Source organism: Ambystoma mexicanum, chromosome 1p, assembly GCF_040938575.1.
Source record: "Ambystoma mexicanum isolate Mex_15411 chromosome 1p, UKY_AmexF1_1, whole genome shotgun sequence".
In the NCBI taxonomy this organism is placed as follows: domain Eukaryota; kingdom Metazoa; phylum Chordata; class Amphibia; order Caudata; family Ambystomatidae; genus Ambystoma; species Ambystoma mexicanum.
The window spans coordinates 175,954,536-175,978,464 of NC_090921.1; the positions used below are offsets into that span (position 1 = coordinate 175,954,536).

Here is a 23,929-nt window from a genome sequence, read left to right on the forward strand (position 1 = left end):
GGTGGGGGGGGGGCTGTTATGATAATGGACCGCACCTATGAATTTGAAACATTCGTCCTACCTGAATCTGCTCCTGCAAGGCCAGCTGAGACACCAGGTTACCGCCAGGAAGGTGCACCAAGCCAGCACTAGAGTTGCTGATCGGCGACATGGTGGATTAAAACAGATCAGGATTCATAGGCTGATAGCTGGTTTCCCCTCCAGGTCAACTCTGTCTATGTTGCTAGCCTGGGAAAGGTCTCCAAATTGAAATTCCCCGGACTCCTGGTGCTGTTTGGTCAAGGGCACAAGTGTACCTTCATTAAAGAACTCCTATGAGGTCATGCTGCGGTGTTACCTTCACTCCCCGTTCCACAAACTTTCCCTGGAGTACTCTCCTCTGGGACTGTGGCCAGATTGGAATCCTGGAGCATATGTGGTGGTCCTGCTTCCGTTCTACTGGAAGGAGGGTTCAGTCCACGATCAGGAGCATCACTGGGCACACTCAAACTAAATCCACTAATGCTAATCCTAGGGAACACTGACCAGGAGGGGGGGTATAACCTGACCTGAGATTACTCTGCTGTTGACCGCACCCTACTTGACCCTCGCTCAATCTTAGAAATCCCCTGGTGGCCCATTCTCCACATGTGGTGGCTCAGATTTGGGAGACCTGGGTCAATTATCCAGAACTAGGGTGACCTATTGCAAGGACACACTAGAGGCTTTAACCCAAACACACTACGCCACCGGTTGATGTTCTAATCCCTCCTCCAGTACTGGGGTGTGGGGGAGGTCTGGTTGCCCCACAACCTGCCCCACATGTCTCCCCACGTTCACCCTTTCCACTCTCTGCCTGCACTGGGCCCCACCCACGACACATGGCCAACTTGGATGATGAGACTATAGCTGCCTACCACACATGCAGTGTCGCTGCACTTATGTACTTCAACCCCTTCCTTACCCAGTTTCTCCTCAGATGTTCCCCCTCCGACTTCATTTTACTTCTGTAGAAGTTTGATGCTTTTGGTTTGGCTTCCTTGGTTCTGCAACTTGGAAAATCCACGCATTTGTGTAAAAAGAAAAGGGAAGTCCATTGAATGGCGCCTCTTTTAAGGTGAGGGAGGAGACTGGCTAGGAGGTGCTTCCTTAACCAAGAAGATTGGGACTGCGGGTGGAAGAGAGGTTGAGGCAGTACCAGGAAGATGGATGGGAGGCGGTTGCTTAACCAAGAAGAATGGGACTGAGGGTGGAAGGGAGGTAGAGGCAGTACCTGAAAGATGAAAGCTAGAGTATGTGATGTGGCTACTTGGACAACGTAATGCGGCGGCGTAATGGGAGCATTGTAGATTGCTAGGTGCACTACACGCCTGATAGTTGGTAAGTTATTCCTTCTACAATGGTAAAGGACCTGCTTTTGCGGGGGTAGTGGTCAACCATGGACAACGTAGCATTCCCCCAACCCACACCATCCCTGCCTGCCAGAAATGGGAGGCAATTGTGGTGCTGCCCTAGTTGGGGAAATTCAGTGGCATGGTTTCCAAGGCGTGGCATCGGGAAGGTGTGTTTTTGGGTGCTTTGCCATGATCCAGGATCCTGTGGGAGGATGGTTAACTTGTCCCGAGTGTTAATCCTGGCTGAACTGCATGGTCTGAAAGGGCTGGATCCAGGTGTGATTTGCCCTGGATCAGAAGACCCCGAGATGTCTTAACACATTTAGGATATCTTGCAAACATGAGGCGTATGCCACTTATTTTTCCAACCTTGCTCCCAGAACAAAGTGCAGGCGGTTCCCCTACAATGACGGGAACTGGGAGGACAACGAATACACGCAACGAAGTTGGTCACAAAGCGGGATGAGGGTGGAATATTTCGGCAGGATGATGTAGAATTTCACGTGAAATTGAAACAAAATGGCTGCTTAGTTTACAGCGTACAGAATGTAATGCGTTTTTTTGTATTTCTTGTTTAGTGCGTTTGCTTTTTTTTTGTTTTTTTCTCCTCCTTGCTGGGGGGCTTGTGAAAGGAGGCCTGTCTTCATCCCATTGGAATGCTGTCCCTGAACCCATCCTCTGCTGTACATTGACCTCTCCCTTTCTATTCTCTCTTCAGACACCGTGCCAAGCATGAAGTACTTTAACGTGGCATTGGGTTACTTTTACCCCGACGTGGTGGTCACCGGCCTCGCCATTCATGGGCAGCAGCTGACCCCTGCGCAGGCTACCGACCGGGGCTTCACCCTGGCGACTGTCACCCATCCCAATGGGACCAGCGTGTTCTTCCTGCAGGTGCCGTTCCTGGATCCTCTGGTGGAACAGACGGTAGGTGGCTCCTCGGCATGTTTAGGGCCTTCCTTTGCCTGAGCAGGAGATGGCGCCTTGATCCATGCATGGCCCAGGTTAGATCTGCGTTTCACCATAATCTTGTGCCCAAAATGCCGCTATGAGCAGCCTAGCCCAGGTAACATGGAGCGGAATGGGCTGGCTGTCCATAGGGTGGATTTGTTTTGCCGCCTGGCTTTTCCAACGCATTAAGGGTAATAGTTTATTTCTTGTGGCCTTGTAGTGTGATTGGCATCACCGACGCTGGGTGGGAAACTGCTTGCCTTCCTTGGTTGTTGCTTTACCCCCATGTGGCATTGCTGGTATGTGAAAGAATGGCACCCCTTACTGATTTGATTGGGGGCTTGGCAATGCTGTGCAGCCAGCTGTGTCCCAAAGTGGGCCTCTGTAATGGGAGTTATTAGGAAACCCCATGGCACAATAGCTGTGTGTGTGTGGGGGGGGGAAAGAGGGGCGGGGGTTTAAGGGACCAATTTCCAGTTATCCTAATTTTTTGTACCCAAGATTGGTCCGAAAGTTTCATGTTTTAAATGTAATTTATTGAGCAGCAGTGATGTCTTGCCTTTGACACCCTACATTTCCAAGCCATAATCTGCTTCGCTGACCTAGTCTGGAACCTGGGGTTCACATGCTGAGCCCAACAGCACGTGCCAATATTGTACATTTTGCAGCGTCTGGGTAGAGCATGCCATTGGTGATGTCCTTGGTGTGATGTAAGTTGGATGGGACGGCTTGCAGATGGCGGGCATTCATTTCAGTGCTAGCTCTTGCTGATCCTATGGCCATCAATGGAATCACTGAACTCATAGGTGGTGGTTTAAATCACTACAAGCAAACTGCCAGGGCTTTAAGCGGGCCGGGGCTAGTCTGGACGGACTGCTACAAAAAGTGTTTTGACTCTGGGCATGTCCCCACAACCCTAAAGAGTGCAGGAAGTCTGGTTCACCTGGGCTTGCGTGTTAACGATGCTTTATGGTCCCTAGTACTAAGAGTTTGGGGGGATTGCGGCACATGGGTTTCACGCATACCGCCCCAGCGTTGATGTGCCTGAGGAGCAGGTTATAGCCCAGTGGTGCAGCAGGTTATAGCCCAGTGGTGCATGGAGGATAAGGGGCATTGCCGCACCCCTGCCCATGCAATTTCTCTGGAGATCCAGCCCTGGATAAGCCGTCACACCAGGGATTTGTTAAGCCTGGTGGCCTCACCTGTCCTTGCCCAAGCCCCTTATTGCACGAACTGCTAGACTTGAGCCTCGGAGTAGTGTATTGGCACGAGGAGTTCCATGCTGCTGGTTTGCGGTCCGGCTAATCTTGGCCAGAAGCTTGCCAGTATCCAGGCAGAATGTGGGACAACTTCTTAAATCGGTTCGGTTGTGGGTACTATCTGTGCAGAATGTACATATGCAGGATCTGCTAGGGTCTAATTTGTTAAACGCTAAACTAACGTGACACTGATGGTACTTCATGGTATACTGATGGTGACTTGGAAGGTGTTTGATTTACAATGTGGTTTAAGGGGGCCGATGCGTGAACGTAACATTCAAAGATTGAGAAGCCAGGGAGACTCCTCGTCGCAAGGAGCCTGGGCTGGGAAAATGGGTGCTGCTAATGTGGCTTTTAGGCAGACCATTAGTGGTGTATGGACAGAATGGGCCCGATTACGAGTGTGCGGTAAGGCAACAGCGCCGGTAGTGCTACCAACGCCTTTGTGACCTCGCCGCCACATTGAGTTTCCTTGCGAGTGCCGCTCTGGACGCCTGGTCAGACCAGAGGTCCAGAGTGGCACCTGCTAGCAGAACAGGATGTTAACCATGGTCCCGTTAACAGGACCGTTGTTGACATCCTTCCCATTGAGCACTATGGGGGCTCAAATGGTAATGGGGACGTACCGGGGCCCGCAAAGGTCGGAATAGCCCGGTAATTCCCATTTTTCCAGACCTGAGTTTGGGGGTAGCTATGCCGTTAAAATCGACATGGCTATCTCAACTCGTAACGAAGCCCAATGTCTTTTGAAGGGTACATTGCAATAGATGGAGTTTAGATTGCATGATGGTTTTCCAGACTAATAATGGAAATTTCCACTTTACAACCTTCCCTTTATTTGCTTCAGCTGAGCTCCCTGCAGGTCAGTTATGGACATACGATATGGCATTTATAACGCTCCTATACACAAGTGTTTCAAGGTGCGACGTGGCAAGGGAGGGGAAAAGAGTGGAAGACAGACAACGATCCTACTAGGCCAGGTGTCATTCAGCTTGCGCAAGTGCGACGGTAGGGAGAAAGGGAAGAGGGGAAGGGAGAGGGGAAAGTGCAGTACATGAGAGAAGAATAAATACAATAAATAAAACAGCCTGATGGTGGCAAGTGCAAGGTAAGAGCAGACATATGTCTTGGTCAGGGGACTGAAGGGATTTCAGAACCAGCCCCAAGTGCAGGGGGTTGTCAGGGAGGCAGGGCAGGTGAGCAAAAGGTGGGACCTGGCCCCAAGATCCGAAAGGGTGGCCAGGTAACCAGTGCAGAATCGGCAGGGTATTCCAGCAGCGGAGAGAGGCAGAGAAAGCAGAAGCAAAGGGGAAGATTTTTAGGTGTTTCCGGAACCAGAGCTGGTTCTCCTCGAGTTTCAGGGAGGCAGGAAAGCTGTTCCAGAGGGAGGCCCCAGCCGAGGAGAGAGATCGACCCCCAACTCGTTGCTTGTAGAAGCTGATAACCCTGAGGGAGTTGGAGGCAGATGAGCGAAGAGCCCGGGAAGGAAGGTATTTAGGAAGAGAGTTGAAGGTAATGAGGTCCCAGGCCCCAGAAGGCCTTGTGGATAATGCAGAGGGTTTTGAACTTAATCCTTGCAGCCACTGGGAGCCAGTGCAGAGATTTCAGTCCTGGAGAGATGCGATCCCTGGGCTTGAGGCCAAGGACAAGCCTTGCAGTCCTGTTTTGGATAAGTTGCAGAGGGCGGAGTGTAAAGGCAGGCAGATTTAGATGGAGGCTGTTGCAATAGTCCAGCTTGGCGAACCAGGGCTCTGGAGACGGTGAGCTTCTGGGGGAAGTAGAGGAGAGGAAGAATACCTCTGAGGAGGTGCAGCTGGTAGTGTGACTTCTTGGAGACGTCGGAGATGTGAGGAGAGAAGGAGAGTGTGGAGTCGAAGATGACCCTGAGGTTTTTAGCCTTGCAGGTGGGAGCAGGAAGAGGGCCGAGAGAGGCCGGCCAGAGAGCTGAAGGGAAGGAGGGAGAGGGTGTGCCGATGAGTAGAATCTCGGTCTTACTGGCATTAAGGCAGAGGTAGTTGGCGGCACACCACTCCTGGATAGCACAGTCAGATGAGGGAAGTAGAGGAGGAGGCCGAGGGTAGCCTGAAAATGAGCTGGGTATCATCCGCATAGCACTGAAAATTGGGGCAGAGGGCGGTGATGCGGTGGGCAAGGAGTGCCAGGTATTGGTTGAACAGCCAAGGAGAGAGGTTGGAGCCCTGGGGGACGCCACAGGTAGAGAAAAAGATATCGGAGAGGAAGGACCCAAGTTGGACCTGGGAAGGTCGGTCGGAGAGGAAAGAAGTCGGCCACGCCAGAGCCTGTCCAGTGATACCCAGGTTATCACGGAGACGGTTGAGCAGGATGGCGTGGTTGACGGTGTCTTCTGGTGCATTTTGGGTGAGTGTGGAGTTTTCAGCCCTGCCCTCATTACTCCAGTCCTTTTGGGATACACTGGGCAGTCGCTATAGATCCCAGTGCAGAGCTGCTACATTCCTCCAATTCCCCCCACCCTCTCACTTTAGTGTATTGTCAAGATATTCTGTCTAGACCATTTCCTTGTTTTTATTTCAGATGTGACGCGCACACACGCTGGCAGTGAATCTAGACCTTTTATGGTGAAAGATCATGCCCCAGTGTTTTCGCAATGCCTTTTTTGAGAACTACTCCACATGGCTGCTCCTCCAAGTACAGGTCCTGTTGGTGTCATTTTCCTTTTTGGCAGTCTTCTTCCCCTTTGAGGACCAGAAAATGCCACTTGGTGCCCCCGCCCCCCTCTGCCATAGGGATTTAGGGATTCGTAGGCGTTAAATCCAGTTCCTATGCTGTGGAATTAGTCCTGGATTCCTCCTTGGGAACTGACTACTTGAGCTGATTCGTCCCTTCTCCCCAAGGAGAAGCCCCCCCGGTGAGGTTAGGGAGGGGAGCCTGCTCCGCCACCCTCCTTGGGGTTTGAGCAAGTGGAACCTCACTGGCAGAGACTCTCCCCTTCTGGGGACAAGGACTCCCGTCCCTGTGAGGAACTCCCTGGTGCCCTTCAAGTGACAGCTTATTTGGACTTGTTATGCAAATATTACTTTCATGAAGATGCCTACATTACTGGTGACAAACGGAGGCTAGCCCTTCAAAGTCTCCAGTGAACTGTCCAGTGGCTGTGTTCTCCCCCCCTCCTCTCATGATGCAGTGTTTGCCATGTTTTTACCGCTTATACTCAGATCCAGGTGTAATAACATTAGTATGACTGAAGCTGTTTTCTATGTCCATGGAATTGTGGCCTTGTTGGTGGTTTTGATGGTTAACACGGATCTGTTTTTCTTTTCTCTTTTTATTTCCCTACTAGTGAGTGGTGGGAAGATTGAGGGTTGCTGGTGTAGACCTATGCTAATGCCTGTATGGACATTCTATACAATGTCCCTTATTTTTACCATTGAGCTTCCCCTCCTGTGTCTCCAATTTTTATTACGCCTACCGGTTGGTGGGACCGTGTAGTGGCATAGATGTGACACTAAATGGACTAATATGCACTATGGACTGCCTGGTCTCTGCCTACGTTAAATGGAGGGATGGGGTAGCCACGATTCTGCATTATGTGGGCTGATCAGGAGTTTTTGCTTTTGGCAGTTTGTGGCGTTACCCGTTGAACCTAGGGGCATTGCATTGCAAAATGTTTGCTGTTAAGCATAGGTTTTCTTGGTGCTGCAACCTGCCTCTTCAGTATCTGCAGCAATGCTGCCAAAGCAGTAAAAACCCTGGGAGTATATCTAGACTCCACTCTCAACTTGATGGGTCCACTCCATTGCATCTGCAGCTGCATACACTGCTAAATTGATCAATCCCTGCAGACCATTTCCGTTCAACGACCGTTGCATCACCTAGGATCAACTACTGCAATTCCCTTTTTGCAGGTACTAATAAATGCAGTATAAGAAAACTGCAGATTATCCAAAATAACGCTGAGGGAGCAGCTCTACCTCTACCAAAAAGACCATCTCCACAGCCAGACGTAACCGACACTGGCATCCGGTTCGAGAATGCATTAAACTCAAAACATTAGCAGAGACCCATTTCCAACAGCGCACCTACCTACTCTTCAAGAAAAATCACTAAGGCCTACCTGTGAAGCCTACTCTCACTCACTCGCCATCCATCCCCCAGATACAAGCTACAGAAAGCAGGGGGGAAGCCGCTTCCCGATTGCTCCCAAGCTATGGAACGCTCTCCCACTAGCCTTACGATCTGACACTTCCTACTGGTCCTTTCATAAAGGCCTTAAAATCTGGCTAGTCTCGCAAGACCTCCAAATCCAACGTATGCTCTTCTTACGTTCCCTTCTCCTGCAGCCTTCAGCATATGTAATGAGTAAATGCCTACTGCATGTCCTTGCCTGGAACCTGTAAAGCTTTCCATGTAACCAGCACCCAGATGCCCCCGGGTTCGGTGCGCTCAACATATGTCAAAATAAATGCTCCCCATGGTCACCGTGGAAACTTTGCTACACTGACTTAGTGAAGTGTAGCTTTATGTGGGTACTTATTAAATCCTTGTTGCGCAGGGACTATGGCTGTGTGCTTGGGCCATAAGAGTTTAGTTTTTTGTACTCCAGGGTGCGAGGTCTTAGTCGTTGCAGGTGGTTGTTGTATATCCTTGTATGGGGGGTTTGCCCCACAGTTGCTAATGCACATGTCTACCAGGTGATGTTGGTGTGCTGGTTGCAGAGGTAGGTTTTGGCCATTAGCGTTTTTGTCCTTGCCTCTACTTATGGAAATCCTTTCACATTTGGCTTTAGGTTTTGATGGGGACTGATCAGTCTGAAGCCAATTCGATGGATTAAGTTACCGGGTGTCTGGCTGCCACCTGGGACATTCCAGTGGCGATGTGAATGCTCAGGGCAGCGACATGTGGCAACCTGGGGTTATCCAATAACTTTATTCATGAACAGATGTTAGGGGAGAACATTTGCTTTTTCTATTTAACCTCCTATAGTTACAACTGCTACCCTTCTCCAATGCTCCCGGTGCATTGCTGAACTGCGGGGTCACTTAATTTGGACACTGATGTCCGCTAATAGGGCTGGGCTAGTGAGTCATGGAAGGGTGGGGTTCCATTTCATATGCAAAAGTACTAATGCTTGGTCAGAACCATTTAGGTCCAACTAATATTCAGTTTTACCAGCGCTCAACCATTTAGTGACCCAGTAACAGAGGGGACCAGGGTTAGTCAAAATGTTTTGTCTGCCAGTAGAACCGCTGGAGGGTGTTGCTGCTGGAACTCCAAGCACATGGCTTCTGCAAATACTCCTGGGTTTGCAAGCAGTATTGGGTCTCTGGCTATATCAGTACAGATATCTGATTTTAATCTGGAAACGATCCATTTTGCAACCGGAGACCCCTCCAGACTTGGAGCAGTCATAAAAGTAACTTTTGGGGTGGGGGGGCACATTCCAAGATATGCTCAACAAATGTCTCCCGTTCTCTTCTGGAAATGAAACTCTGGTGACATTGGCCACTGCAGTGACAGATAGTCTAGGAATGCCCAGTTTCAGGGAAGTGATCCGTTGACCAGTATCTGAGGCTGTAACTCCAGGATCCGGGCACAAGATCATTGCTGCCCCTCTGCCAGGCTTGTGTGGACATGGTCAAGCAGAAGATGGGCCTGAGAACGAATTGCCATTATGCCAGTGTTTGCTGCCTGGCATAGTGTTGGGGTCGATTCCACTGCCATGTTGGCAGTCTATAAACACTGATTTGGGGCAGTAAGGTCCTGACTGCTCCAGCTCTTCTTGCAGATTTGGCACAGGCAGCTTCATGGTCAGACGTTTTTATGGGAGGGTAAAAGGTGCACTTGCCCAGGGCCCCCACCTCGGAGGGGGTGGGGCACTAGGCTGCCTGGTCCGAAGGAGAAAGATTCCATTGTTCACCAGTCTTAAATAGCAGCACCCCATAAAATATTCTGACGTGTGCTGAGGCTCTAAACCCATTGCCTTTGTTTTGGCAAGTGCATTCTACTTTGAGCAATTCATCATGTATTGCTTTGTGTTCACTGTGGTATACATAGTTTGTGTTCCTTACGGCACAACTCTGTAGCATTTCCTTCCTGTGGGAATTATGTTGATCATGTGTAATAGGCAACAGTGAAATGCATATTGAGTCCCACAAAGGTTCAGAAGTTAGCTCAGTGTTTGAAGCACCCTTTGCAGAGATGTGTTCATATGCAAAATTAGAATATTACATTCCAGCAAGGCTGGCTGAGCCTTTCCTATGTCTGAAGTTTATATACCTGCCTGCATATGTACTTGGTTTTGCAGAATAACATCTGCTATCAGCAAGGTACCTGCACCAGATATGGGTTGCTATAAAAACTAACATATCATTCGTATGGTGAAGTCTAGAAATTGGTTTGTTCAGTTGGGGTGTTGTAAAACCTAGGCAATCGCTTCCAACGATGGCATAAACTGTTAGTCCAAGAGGTGAATAGGTATCCAAATTCAAGACATGGAACGAAGTGTTTGTATCCTGTATTTGCAAGCAGACGATAGTGAATATGGGTCAAATCTAATATCTATCTTTACTGCGCTGTCTTCTGTGAGGTTTGCCTTCTCTCATGCTGGTGGCATCGTTTAGCCCGTTAGTTTATCTTTCTTATGTAGGCCATTTGGGTGTAATGGTTGGTAGACAGAGCAGACCATATGTTGCAGGGTCAGGCGGGCATATTTTAAGGTCTACTTGTTTGACACAAACGGTTTGCTTGTTGGTAAAAGTCAAAGGTTTTTATGCACGTTTATAAATGGAAAATGACACAAGCCATTGCTTTGGAAGTATTTAAAGCTATAAAGTACAAAAGACAAACCCAGATTAAATTTGTTAAAGGTCGCCTATTGGTATGCTGGTACTTATATACTTCCTTGATGGAGAGAATGAAGCTAGTACAGTCCCATTTTGCATAACACCCTTCTATAATATTTAGTTTAAAAATGGTCATGTTTGGTAATGTTTTGTGTACTTTCCAAGTCCATTTTTACAAAATGAGATTGTTTTCGTTCATTGTAAGAACTGGAAAAAGTGTTCAAATGCAGAAATTGCAGAGTTGGTACAAATCCCAGCTTCACCCCTTAACCAATGTGTGATCCTGGGCATCTCATTTAATCTTGTATTGCCCAACCTCTCAATATTGCCAGTCCCTAAGCCTTTCAAAATTGTCAGCCCTTCAGAGTGATTTCCTTCTCAGGGTATGATCTTCATAAGACTTATTCATGGTTTCACTGGCTATAGGGTTGTTTCCACTTTAATAGTGAGCATATTTATCGCACACAACAGGAATGTGTTCCTTTGGTATCTAATGGCAACACTATTTGAAAACCATATCCCACTTCTTATCTCAGTCTGTCTGCATACAGATACCTTCCTGGTAGCTTCTAATCTGCATCCACTATCCATGCTACGTTGTTCTTCCTGCCAATTGGTGGTCTCTATCCATGCATGAGCACTTTTGCATTCTGTGAGGCAGCTAATGCGAGTTCTGTATTGTGGATTACATGTACCTTTTTACATGGGTCCTGCATTAATACTACAGGCTGCATACCTTCCTGGATGCTATTGATAAAGGGTATCCTGTATGTGCTAGAACAGTAACCTCTTTGTAGACTGCTAATGTTGGCCTTCAAATGCTACTTGTTTATCATTATGATTAAAGCAAGACTTAAGAGGGCAAGGGGACTTGAAGGGAGTAAACATGCTTATTCTGCAGCTTATCAACCTATAGGTTGTGAGCGCAACTTATAGGGTGCGGGGGGCGTGACCAGTATTCTTGATCCCTTAGGTTTGGTGGAGGGGGTGCCCCCCAAGATGTCTGTGCCCAGGGCCCCAAACGTACTTAAGATGGCCCTGTTCATGGTGGCACTAGACACTCCCACTTGCAATGCCACTGAATGCACAACAAGCCTCTGGGGGTGCCCCTTTCCTCTTGGATCTGCAAAGGATTAACAGAGCCACTGTAACTGTCGGAAGTCCTCAAATTCACACTGAAGGCTGTGCAGGTTGGGGCCTACCCAGATTAGTGGTTGCCACGTGTCCTCAAGGTGACCTTCTGTGCAGATGCATTCAAGCGATTTGCTGATGTCGCTGAAAATTCACATGCACATTTAAATATCACGCGTTGGCCCCTGTGCAAGGCGTCCTAAAGGTGCTGCTCAAGCCGAGGCTTCACCGGTCATGCACTGCATGGCAACTGTGTACAGCAGGCCTCGAACCTCTGGCTCTCCAGACGTGCTGCACTACAGCCCTTACCACTGCCTAATCCATGGGAGTCGCAGTGCAGAACCTGGGGAGCCACTGAGCCCTGTTGTACAGATTCAGCTTGGAGATCCACTTGGCCCTAGTACAGTAGCTGGCCTGACATGGCCTGGATCACTTAATGGAATGGTGGCTTTCTTGCAAGAACCCAACCCTCCTTCAGTAGGGCAAAGTAAAGGTTTGTTTTTTGTGTTGTAGCCCACAAGATGCCTATAGGAAGGATCCTGCTGTGAACTGAGCCTTTAATGTGCCTTAACTGCCTGCTACCACCACTGCAATACTCTGGCAGGACAGGCCGTTTAAATTTTAAAATGGCTGATCAGAGTGGCAAGTTGTGCTGCCCGCCCAGCACCCTCCCCTCGGGCAGCTCGCCGATTCAGATCCCTATTGGGATGTTTGTATGGATGGGGTTGCTTGTGAAAATCGTGGGCCATGAGGGAGACTGCAGTGGCACCTTCGATGAAGTGACGCATACGGCTTGGCCTTACTTGCACTGCTTGACACGAGTGGTCTGATCGAGCGAGAAGTAACCAGTCTTATTTGCATAGGCTGCAGATGTGGTTTTAGTCTGAGTTAGACTGCGCCGTGCAATTGGTACGAGTTTGGTAATCATGCCGGATTGATCTGTAGTGGCACCGTGATGTTTGGTCGAGCCGCATTTTGTTCGCACCGAACTGGCTGCCGCCTTATTACACAGCCCCTGTTTTTCATTTTTTTTCCCCCACCGTCAATGTTCGAAGCAGGGAACACCCCCAAAATAACGAACCTGGGGAGCCCCCCCTGCTCATGTTCGGTTAATTTGGTCTCGACCAAATTGGTAAAGCTCAATTTGATCTAACCTTTTTTCGCTCAAATTCCCTTAACCAGGATTTACTGCTTCCTAGACCAGTTTGCCCTCTCGACCTGCATGTAGTATGGTGCTAATCCCCCGTCATGTAAAAATATATTTTGTAACATTGGAATTACCGTTTAAGCCATTGCACTGGGTGATGTGAGTGATTTTGGTGGACATCTTAGCTTTTTGTATGGTCTTTACGCCTCTCCTTGTTCCACAGCTCCTTACTGACTGGATCCGCCGGTACACCTTGTATGTAACCTATACAATGACTCTCGTCTCCACCGGCAAGACCTTTACCTACACCGATGTGGTTCATGCGGATTTGAAGGATATTGGTGAGTTGAGAAACCCTTCTGTCCTGGATCCCCGGAGAATGGAGGTGGGTCTGGGCTTTACTGGATTCTGTGGGGCTTGGTGTGCAGCTCATTTGATCCCCCCCCCCCCCGCCCCCATGGGAGGTCACAGATTAGACTTCACCTCCATGTATTGCAGCCATTCCAAGCTGGTCTTCTGAAACGGAAGTGTAGCCCCTTGATGTTGGCCCAACTCCTAAAATGCAACCCTTAAAACATGCGTGTCGTGGACAGATTGTGCTGTATCCCACCTACAGCAAAACTCGCTTGTGCTATCAGGGAATTTTGCTGGGACCTTGACTGACTGGCCACTGACTCAAAGGCACGGAGTTCCTACTGAGTGGTTCCTTTGGCTAAAGATGTCTTACTGAGCTTGTCCACGATCTGCAGTCTCCATCCAGGGGAAGCAGCTAGCAACGAATTTGCGGTCATGTCGAGCTGGTTTCAGGTCAAACTGTATTCCCAACTCCCCTCTGACCAGCAGCAGGGTGACCAATGCTCAAGGATATCGGCTTTGGACACCACCACACCACCTGCACCCGTCCATCCAGTCTGCACACTACCAAGCATCTTGGGGGTGTCTTCACTAACTGCTTCATACTATGCCTCTCCAAAGGAGAGCCCAGTGGAGGCCCCTCCAGTGACCTGCTCGACAGTGTTATTGTCTCACTCCTGTAGTAACCTAGCTGAAACTACCTATTCTGATCCAATCTTCACTTCAGATTTCCTTCTTGGGCCCTCCTCAGTGGGGTCCTAGTGCCTCCTCTGCCCCAAATCTCTTGATCAAGGCAATTGACTAATTTTAGCGGCTTGATAACATACTGACTAATGAACCAAGAGATCTGGCCTGCAGGATCTTCCCTCCCGCCCCCCCCCCCCCGTGCAGACCAGCCTCTGGTTCCTGCTTGGTTGCATAAACCAGAACATCTTTTTTGCTGACTGACTGCCTCACCCTGTGACTAAGATCTGAGGTAGCTGTGTATTTTCGTCTTATTCATGCTACTCGAGAACCAGTCTGGCTGTTTTTTTTGGTGTTAATCTGAATCTGTGACCCAACACCAGGTCCCTGCCTTCATTTCCCTGCCCACTCTCTCCAGACCCCACCACAGCCTTTCACTCAACCTTTTGTAATGATGCACTTTTTGGTTCCGACTGCCCACCTGCGCAGACTACCATTCGGTGAGTGCTCGCACCCACCGGCTCAACCTTCCACTTTCATCTCGGCCCTCAGCCTGACTCAAGAAATATTGTACCCACTTGATGCAGGGCTGCTTGACAGAGGGTTACAGGAGACTGGATCAAGGCGCCGATCCGTCCTCCATAATCTGCATCTTCCATGCACCGCACTGCCATCTTGACTATGCTGGCTCCTTGGTGGAAGACTGCCTCCTCCATGTGATCAAATCTGATTTCTTATCTATTGTACGTACTTTTGTGATCAGGATTTCTTTTATGCAGGGAGGAACAATGGTCTTGAAGTGAAGCAAGACCTCTGGTCCTATAACTCCTTTTCACCCACTGCAGACATGGTTGGATTTCTAAACACCCAATTTCACCTGGTCAAATCCTTATGGCATCTGTTCAGAAGTCAGACCAAACGGGCTGGCTCACACCTGCATGTTTCCTTGGAGCAACGGTGTGCACCAACAGGCCAATTGTGTGCAGGGGTTTACCACCACCACCACCACCACATACTTGGTACGATCTATCCTAATAAGTCATCCTGTCCAATAGGAGACTGAACTAATTGTTCAGTGCCCAGTTTCTCCTCTCTAGATTAGTTATGTTTATTTATTATGCACTTAATACCAACAAGATTTCCAGGCACGGACCCGGGATTGGAACCTGTGTTGCTAGGAGTCTTCCAAGATGAGCGCGTTACCACTGAGCTATACTACCCTTGCCTAGAAACATAATGTGTCGACTTTTTACAACTGCAGGAAGCGACCAACTGAGTTGTTTCATGGTCCAATCATACACCACTGTTCTCCCATTATTGAGAAATTGGTGTCATCAAAATTTCCATGTTCCTGGTGTCACCAGCGGTATATCTCTATACCCAACTCAACTGCTAGTTGGGCTTGCTTGGTGAGGGCACCATAGCTCGTGACGATGTAGACTCTAAAAATGCCGTTGATTGCATACTTTGAGCAAATGGCCATCCTCCGGGATGGGTTCTTGGGCAGATCTGACAGAATAAGGAATGTGCAGGCCCATGACTGGTGGTTTCCAGTTTATGCCAGCTGAGACCTGGCCTCTTGTGGGGGGCAGGAGGGGCTGGAAAGAGGTGGGAAGCCACCAATGCAGAACTAAAATGCAGAAGAATTGGGGTTCCAAGATGTTCAAATTAGTGGGTCACATGGTACCCGCGTCTCCTCCCAGTGCATTGGCATTGCTAATCGGCAAAGTGTGTTGTGCCATTGAACCTTGCCATTTTGTTAACAGGTTTGTCCACTTGCTCAGACCAGCTAAGCTGCTTTAAATCTTATTGTGACTTTTGGGCAGTCTGAAGAAATGCAACCTTTTCGACACCAAAAGCTTTCTGCTCCGGCATAAAGTTGGATGGTAACGCACAAGTGTTTGCCCAGTCCTTTTTTTTTTTTTTACTAACTTTAGGCAACTGTTGGCCAGGAACAGAGTCTCTGATTTGTGTAGTCACTGTTGTGGTTGAACATGTTGTTACCTTGAGCTTAGCATTGGAGTGCAACCAGAGTACATGAAATCATGGGAAGCGTTGACTTGGTTCCCCTATGCTCATGGTCGCCTCTTTGGACTAGACTTTGGACTGGATGTTCCATGTTCCTGGCTGGCACTGACACACTCCCTCCTCCAACCTCAAGAGCTTTCAGTGGTATAGTCGCTCAATCAATCTCCTGGACTGGTTAGGAATGGAATGCATGAACCCGTGCGACTTTAGGAAGTGGCTTCCTGGTGGCGCGGGAGGGGGTAGTAAGATGAGGGGATGCCCATCTCGAAATTCACTGGTACTGCAGATTTGAGTTGCCTCCTTGGAAGCTACTTTGGCTGTATGCCTTTCCTGCTCGCCTGTTTTGTAAAACCCACTCAATCAAATGAATCACTAATACTGTACACAACTTCTTACCTCCTTGTCCAGTCCCTTGTTCAACTTGTAGCATTATGGTTGGAGCATGGCATGGGGGAGTACCAGTCACAATTTATGACTTGCCAGTGTTATGGATGGGAGTACATGGTGCTGCTGACCAGATGAAGTTTAAAGAATGTTGTCCATATTTCCTTAAAATGGCTGCTATTTCCCCTTCAGTGTGAAAGGCTGTACACAACTGGTGTAGATCAGTTGTGGCACAGAGGTTTACTTTTGTTAAATTGTATTATCCTACTTGTCCCCCACCAATCCATGCCAAATGCTTGACGCAGAGATCACCCGCTCCCCACGCCTTGTGCTTGACTGGACCAGCCAGGCCGCATCCCGCATTCTCGTATATTCATTGGCTTTGGAGCGGGCCTTCATTCATGATGCTGAAACCCGCGTTGCCACTCAATCCTACTCTGGTCCTTGTATGAAAAGATGTGGCGGATATAACTCACTATGGACCAGAATCGGGCACTCTACTGCTATGATGATTTGGCAGAGTAACAAGGTTTCCCAGTCAAACCTAAATGCCCTGCAAATGGGCACCACTCCAAGAAGTTCCCACTGGGCACTGGATGCAATCTTCACCAATCCCCCACCACGGGAGAAGAACGTGTCCCTTCTGGATACATTAACACACTTGGTTAATGTCCACGCATTCCTGATCTCCTTGCCAAAATCTGACCTTCCCTTCCCCCAGGAGTTGAGTCAAGTTTGCTCCCAACACTTGCTTCATCAGAGCCCTTCAATTGGAGGTGCAAGGACCACGCACTTAGATCTCCAAGGCTGTCCCTCCACCATTGGGGCAGCCTTTAATGGGAGAAAATGTTTAATTGGTCTAGAACTTCACCAAGTCCGCACCTTCCGACTTCACAAGAAATGTGACTGAATCCATGACTAATGAAATTCATGAGATCCGAGGACTCTAACCCCTTACCCCGCAGACCATTGACCTACTATGCTCATCGCCCCATTCCCTTCCGGCAAAGCCCTCCTGAACCAGTGTCGTCATCTTGTTTTTCTTAAACCTATGGCTTACATGGATGCCTTCCTCACAGCCTCACTCATTAAACAACCCTCCGGCCCAGTGCTTGATGCATTCCTCAGTCTTTTGCATGCCTGCCTCAGCTAAGGTGCATTCCAGACTCCTTGAATATACACCTCCCCACCCCCCAACCCTCACTTGGCACAGGGAACCTTGCGAACTGTAGAATGGGAAGCTCATGATGGGTCTGTAAAGTAGTTGCCACCCAACAAGTTGCCAAAAGAACAGATGGGCCTTCTCTGCAAATACCAGTCTGGCTTCTGCCCCAAATGCACACACTGTGTGTGTGTGTTTGTGTGAGAATTTGTGCCTTGCAACATCTGAGGAAACCTTTAGTAATTTGAATCTGAGCCTGTGTGGTGCCGCTTTCTCCCCTGATCCTCCCCGCTCCTGCTTCCTTGTTTACCCTCATCGTGCCTCCCTGCACGCCCACAGCACCTCTGATTGGTGAGTCCCTCTCCCTCCCCATGTCCTCCCGCCTCCTGTTCCCGCCCTGCCCGTCCCATTGGCCCAAACAAGCGGACTCCCATTCATTGCCAATCCGCCTAGGGCAGCCCTCTGCCTGGCAGCTCATCGGCTAAGGACGGCTTCTTCAGCGACGGCTCAAGGGTGTATCTGCAGGTATCGGCAGGAGAAGCAAGAAGCCAACAATAAGTGTGGGAAGGGCGGGGACTGAAGCAATTACTTCACGCCATACTACCCTACCACACATCTAACAAAGCATCACCATTGTAAATTCATCATATCTGTAGTATATTGGCACTTGGAACCACCTCTATCCTATACATGTGAAAAACTGCATTTAGCTAATAACCTTTGTTAGTTGAATTTAGAAGTTGCATTTAGAAGTGTACCCAATAGCCTCTGTGATTAAGTGTGCATTTAGAAGTGCTCTCAATATCTGAATAGTCTAATACTGTGCCTGGTTGAACCGACTAATCTCCCTAATAACCCTAATGTGCAAAGTGACTTTACCCACCTAATGCCTAATACCCTCCCTGTATAAAGGTATTAGAATTTACTACCTACTTAATAGTACCTAATATCTCTGTATACAGTTGAGCTAGAACTGCTCCTAATACCATCTCTGTGCAAACGCCAATAGCGTGCCACCACTGAATTTAGAACTGAATTTAGAACTACAATAAGAAAGCCCTCCAGAACTCCACCTAAAATAATAAGCTTACTTGTATTCCAGCTTACTAGAAGAAAGCTTACCCAACAGCATAACTGTAGCTACAACTAAATAGCCCCCCCTTAGCATATCCTAGGATCTAGCTACACTTCAAAACGGCCTAATACCTGCAAGCTAGTACAAATAGCACATTAAAACCTAGAATAAGTGAATAATATCACCCGACTTCTTGGAACCTTGAAATCAAGACTACTCACAGCCTCTTATACAGCAGAACGTATAAAGCCCAATAAACTAAGTTACACTTGAGACTACACCTAACGGCTCGTACTAAACACGAGTCCACCCACTCCTCCAGAGTTAGTCAGGAATGACCACTGTGATCTGCCTTTCCTCCCGTCGTCCTCGTCCAAACCATCCCACCCTCCTTTGCACTCCCCACCATTTGCCTCTCCAAACACCAAGCCAGAGGGGCACGATGGTGAGCCAACCACCCTAAGAACACTCCTCCCCCGAACATCTCCACCGATCAGCCCACGTTAACCATGCCCACTCCCATCACTATCATAGCGAGCACACCCCGCCGTGCCCACAAACCCCATCACCGCCCCTCCCCGAACACACCACTTCCCCTCCCTAAAACCTGCACGCCTAGCCTTTGCAAGAAATAAAGCCGCATCCCTCTCCCCCTCTGACCCCCCCACCCTCTCCCACACTCCAATCGCAATAAAGAAACTAAAGAGGAACCGTACCTGGTCCCCCTCAATCTCTCAGCACTCCTCGCCTCCCTTGTCTCGCCCCACAACCTCCTTACCCCTATCACCTCCTTCCCCCCCATAGCTTCACCCTGCCTGAAACCCATAGCCCTCGACTTCTCATCAACTACAAATGAAACTCCTAACCACCCCACCCTACCTTCAAATCCCCCGAGCCAAAACTGAGCATCCCAGCTCATGCAGCCACCCATTCTTGCCCGAAATCCGCCAATTCTTCTGCTCGCTCCCTATTCCCATCAATCATCTCCCACCCTACCCCTCTCCAGCTTCTCCCTACGCCACCACCCAATTCCACTCCTACTCCAAGCTCTCCTCCCAATGTGTTCCGTAGCAAAAAACAGGTACTGCATCTTTGACCTCACCTCTGACAAACCAGATCTGGTTTTCATCACTGAAACTTGGTTCTCAGACGACCTCGCCCAATTGCCAGTGAAGCATTCCCGCCCGACTACTCCCTCATCCCACTGAACTGTCCTTCTAGAGGGGGAGTAGCATTCGTCTTCAAATCACTCTTCCACGCCTCAATCATTGACAGTCAACCTTCCATTCCATCCTGCGAATCCCTCTTCGTTAGACATCCCTCTCCCCGTTGCTCACACAGCTTCCTAATAATCTACAGACCCCCTGGCTACGATGGACAATTCGCAAACAACCTCTGCGACTCTATTGCCACCCTTCAACTAAGCCATCCTAACCTCGCCCTTCTTGGAGACTTCAACATATGGCTCGACATCCCCACCAACCCTATGACACACTCTCTGGTTGACGGGTTAGACGCAATTAGCCTCCAACCCCACATAAACGGCCCTACACACTATAAAGGACCCACTCTTGATGCCATCTTTAGCTCCAACACCCTGATTCATTTAAAGCCCCCCACCCCTATCCTCTGGTCTGATCATTTCATTCTCTCGTTCACCATCCACTCACCCGTCCCCCTTCCCGTACTCTAATCCAAACCTCTGAATCTACGCAAATGCTGGAAAAAACTAATAATCAACCCGGACCTAGCCGACGCACTCCTCCAGTCTCCACCACCTACCTGCCTACTCCACAAACTAACCCCTGACACCTTTGACTCATGGCTCAACACATCCCTGATGCGGCTTACACCCCCCTTGCAAACCATCAACCTGCCGTGGCCTCTTCCCCAGATGGTTCACTCCCGAGTTGAAGATCACTAAACTATTTAAATACCTAGAACGCGCATGGCAGACAAAACCCAGGAGAATAGGGCTACCTTGGCCCGACACCTTTATCAGTACAAGGCAGAAATCTGGAAAGCAAAAAAAGCCCACTACAACTGCCGAATCCTACACTGCAAATACCCAAGCAAAGAACTCCACAAAATCATCTCCGAATTCACCCATCCGACTTGCAACACGACCGTCCCGACTCCCTCACAACCACTGTGTGACTCACTCTCCCACTTTTTCAACACGACCGTCCCGACTCCCACACGGCTCTCGAAAGAACAAATACTCTAGCCACCAAACTAGCTCTTTTACATCCTCCAAGCAATTCTCCCCCATACCAGCCGCCCCACCAGCTGCGACCACAACGCAACCAACGTTTGAATCCTTTAGTCCAATATCACCAGAGCAATTTCTCAAACTTCTATCTGCCCGCAAACCATCTGGCTCGCCTCTAGACCCTTGCCCAGCCACAACCCTCAAAGAAATCTTTGCTTCCACCTGCGCAGGTGAACACACAAGATCCATCATAAATGCCTCCCTTTCCTCAGGTATCTTTCCCGACGCATTCAAAATGGCTCATGTCAAACCACTAATTAAAAAAACCTTCGCTCGAGCCCAACACCTACCGCCCAATCTTGCCAAACTCATTCACCGAACTGCCTACTCCCAACTAAATGCCTTTGTCGAAGCCAACAATCTCCTAGACCCCGCTCAATCAGGTTTCAGAGCCCGTCACGGAACTGAAACCACCCTAACCTCAATTTGGGATGACCTTAAAATGACAGACTCCGCGGGGAGCGCGGCACTAATCCTTCTTGACCTATCCGCCGCCTTCGACACAATCAATCACTCAATTCTCCTAGACCGCCTCAATTCCTAGGAATTTGTGGAACCGCTCTGAAATGGATAGCTTCATTCCTCAAAGATCGGTACCAAATAACGATACCCTCCAACTACACCTCCCAAGCCCGACCAGTCGACACGGGAGTCTCACAAGGAGCATGCCTATCCGCCCTCCTGTTCAATCTCTACTTGATCACCCTCCCACCAATAATTTGTTCGCACAACATCCTGTGCTACAACTATGCCGACGACACTCAACTAATTCTAAAACTCCTGAACTCAAATCCCAACTGCTGACCTGACCTGGCTTCCTGCCTCCTTGACATAGAACTCTGGATGACCCAAAGCCACCTCCTGTTAAACCCCTCCAAAACGGAAATCATGGTATGTGGCAACCTGGAACTTCTTCCACAACCACTACCCTGGCCATCCGCCATGGGCAACTTACCGACTCCCTCCAACTCAGTGAAAAAGTTGGTTGCACCCTTGACTCAGACCTAACACTCTCGCGCCAAGTCAACAATGTCTCAAAGTCCTGCCACTACCACCTTAAACCCTTAGGCGCATCTTTCCATATCTCTCCTTTCCCTACAGACTCTCCGCAGTCCAATCAATCGTTATATCAAGACTGGACTACGCAAACCCCCTATACCTTGGAGTCCATGCGTACCAACTGAATAAACTCCAAAGGGCACAAAAAGCGGCAGCCAAATTGCTTCTTGCACTTGACCCAAGAGACCACATCTCCCCAGCCCTTAAGACACTGGCTCCCGGTAGCCCGAAGGGTAACTTTCAAAACCTTGTGCATCTCCCATCGAGCACTGCATAAAACCGGACCTCTATCTTCAAGACGAGCTAAAACCCTACCATCCCCACGCACCTTAAGATCCAGCTCAGCCGGCCTCCTAGTCATTCCGAAGACCAACTCAAGCAGGTTAGGCGGATCATCATTCTCAGCCTTGGCCCCCACGCTATGGAACTCACTCCCACCCCACATCCGCCTAACTGAGGATTTAATGTCTTTCCGCAAACTGCTGAAAACCTGGCTTTTCCCCTAAAACCAACCTGTACCAAACTAACCCAAACAACCCAACAGTAACTCAAGAACACCAATCCATCAAACCTCCTGATGCGAGAAACTAACACCTAACAACCCCTAATACAAACTAGAAGGACAAACAGAATTAAACGAATAAAGTAGATCAAAGCAGTGAAAGGGTTAAGAGTAAATCATACAAACAGTAAAGAGATTTAAACTCGCGAAATGGGCAGAATGCATCCAGAGTGAACTAAATTAATCGTGTCAATGAATTACTTTAACAGATAACTATATAGTCCGAATGAATGTGGGAATCTAATGAATATGTAGATCAGATGAGTGTATAGAATGGATATACATGTTGAGTGGATGAGTGTGTAGAGCGGCTGGATGTATAGAACGGACGGGCATGTAGCGCGGATGAATGCGTAATACAGAAACGAGTAGAACGCAGGAATGCGTAAAACAGATGAATGTCCAGAACGGATGAGCGTAAACGGAATATGTGGACCAGATGAGTTTGTAGAGCACATCAGTTTGGATAACGCATGAATATGGAAGTGTGGATAATGTAGACCTTGCGAGTGTATAGAGCGGAGGAGTGTATAGAGCAGAGGAGTGTATAGAGAATGAGTGTACAGAATTGATGAATATATATAACAGGATATTGCTGTTGAATCCATGAAAGCAGGAGTGCTTAAAGCAGATGAGTGCGGGGAGCGGGATGAGTGCGGGGAGGGGGGTGGGTGCATAGAGGAGGTGAGTGAGTAAAACAGATGAATGCTTAGTATATGTGAGGGCATAAAGCAGATGAATGCTAGAGCGAATGAGTGCCCAGAGTGAACGGACTTGTTGCGTTGAGCGGCCGAGTACGTAGAACGAACAAGCGCAGATTGCACCCAATACTGATGAGTGCGTAGAATGGATGGATACATGGCGCTCCCGAATGCGTAGAGCATGGGCCAGCCAGGTTCACATGCGTGGAGCAGACAGGAGCGCATACATGAGGCAGACAAGAATGCATGCTTGGCGCAGACGAGAATGCACGCGGTGGGTAGACGAGTAGATAGGAGGGCATGGAACAGACAGCGCATAGAATTGCGTGATGTATATAGTATGGTTGGGAAGGCAGAGAATGCGCGAAAGAACGTATAACCCACCATGACTGTAGTACGCACGGTGAACTGGAGCACGCGCAGCGGACTCTAACGCACACAGCAAGCCGGAATGCATGAATGTGTGGAGCAGACTGGGGTGCATGGAGTGGATAGGAGTGCAGGGAATGGACTGGAGCACACAATTTGTATGACGTTTATAGTATGGTTTGGAACACAGAACATCTGAAAGGGCATATAACCCACCATATCTCACCACCACGCTTACGCTCTCCTTACATCACCACTCAACTAGAACAGAGATACTATGACACCATTCGGTATAACTGTTCCCATACCAACATTCGCCGCTCACTCCATCATTCTAAGTAATCGCTGCTGGTTAAACACCCCTCCCCCCCCCCCCCCCCCCACAGCCAGACATTCTCCTCGGGCCTAACACAGCCACATCCGGTCTGGATAAATCCTGCCCGAACGAACACATACTCCTGACCTCTCAACCATCACACCTACCGCTAGAAAGCAGCCATTACACGGGTACCGCACGAGCTGCACACATACCCGGTGCTCACCTGCACCTTTTGACTCTCTACTCTCTCCTGATCTGAACTTCGGTACCCAAGGGCG

The 23,929-nt window shown here is 49.0% G+C and overlaps 1 protein-coding gene across 1 annotated transcript in view; it reads left to right on the forward strand.

Moving 5' to 3' along the window:
* Window positions 1-23,929, forward strand: part of LOC138487915 (uncharacterized) — a 145,281-nt gene that overhangs the window by 66,096 nt on the left and 55,256 nt on the right. Inside the window, exons 11-12 of the mRNA XM_069614928.1 lie at window positions 2,092-2,300; window positions 12,906-13,023. Of these exons, the coding sequence (XP_069471029.1) occupies window positions 2,092-2,300; window positions 12,906-13,023 (327 nt within the window). The remainder of the gene's footprint in view (window positions 1-2,091; window positions 2,301-12,905; window positions 13,024-23,929) is intronic.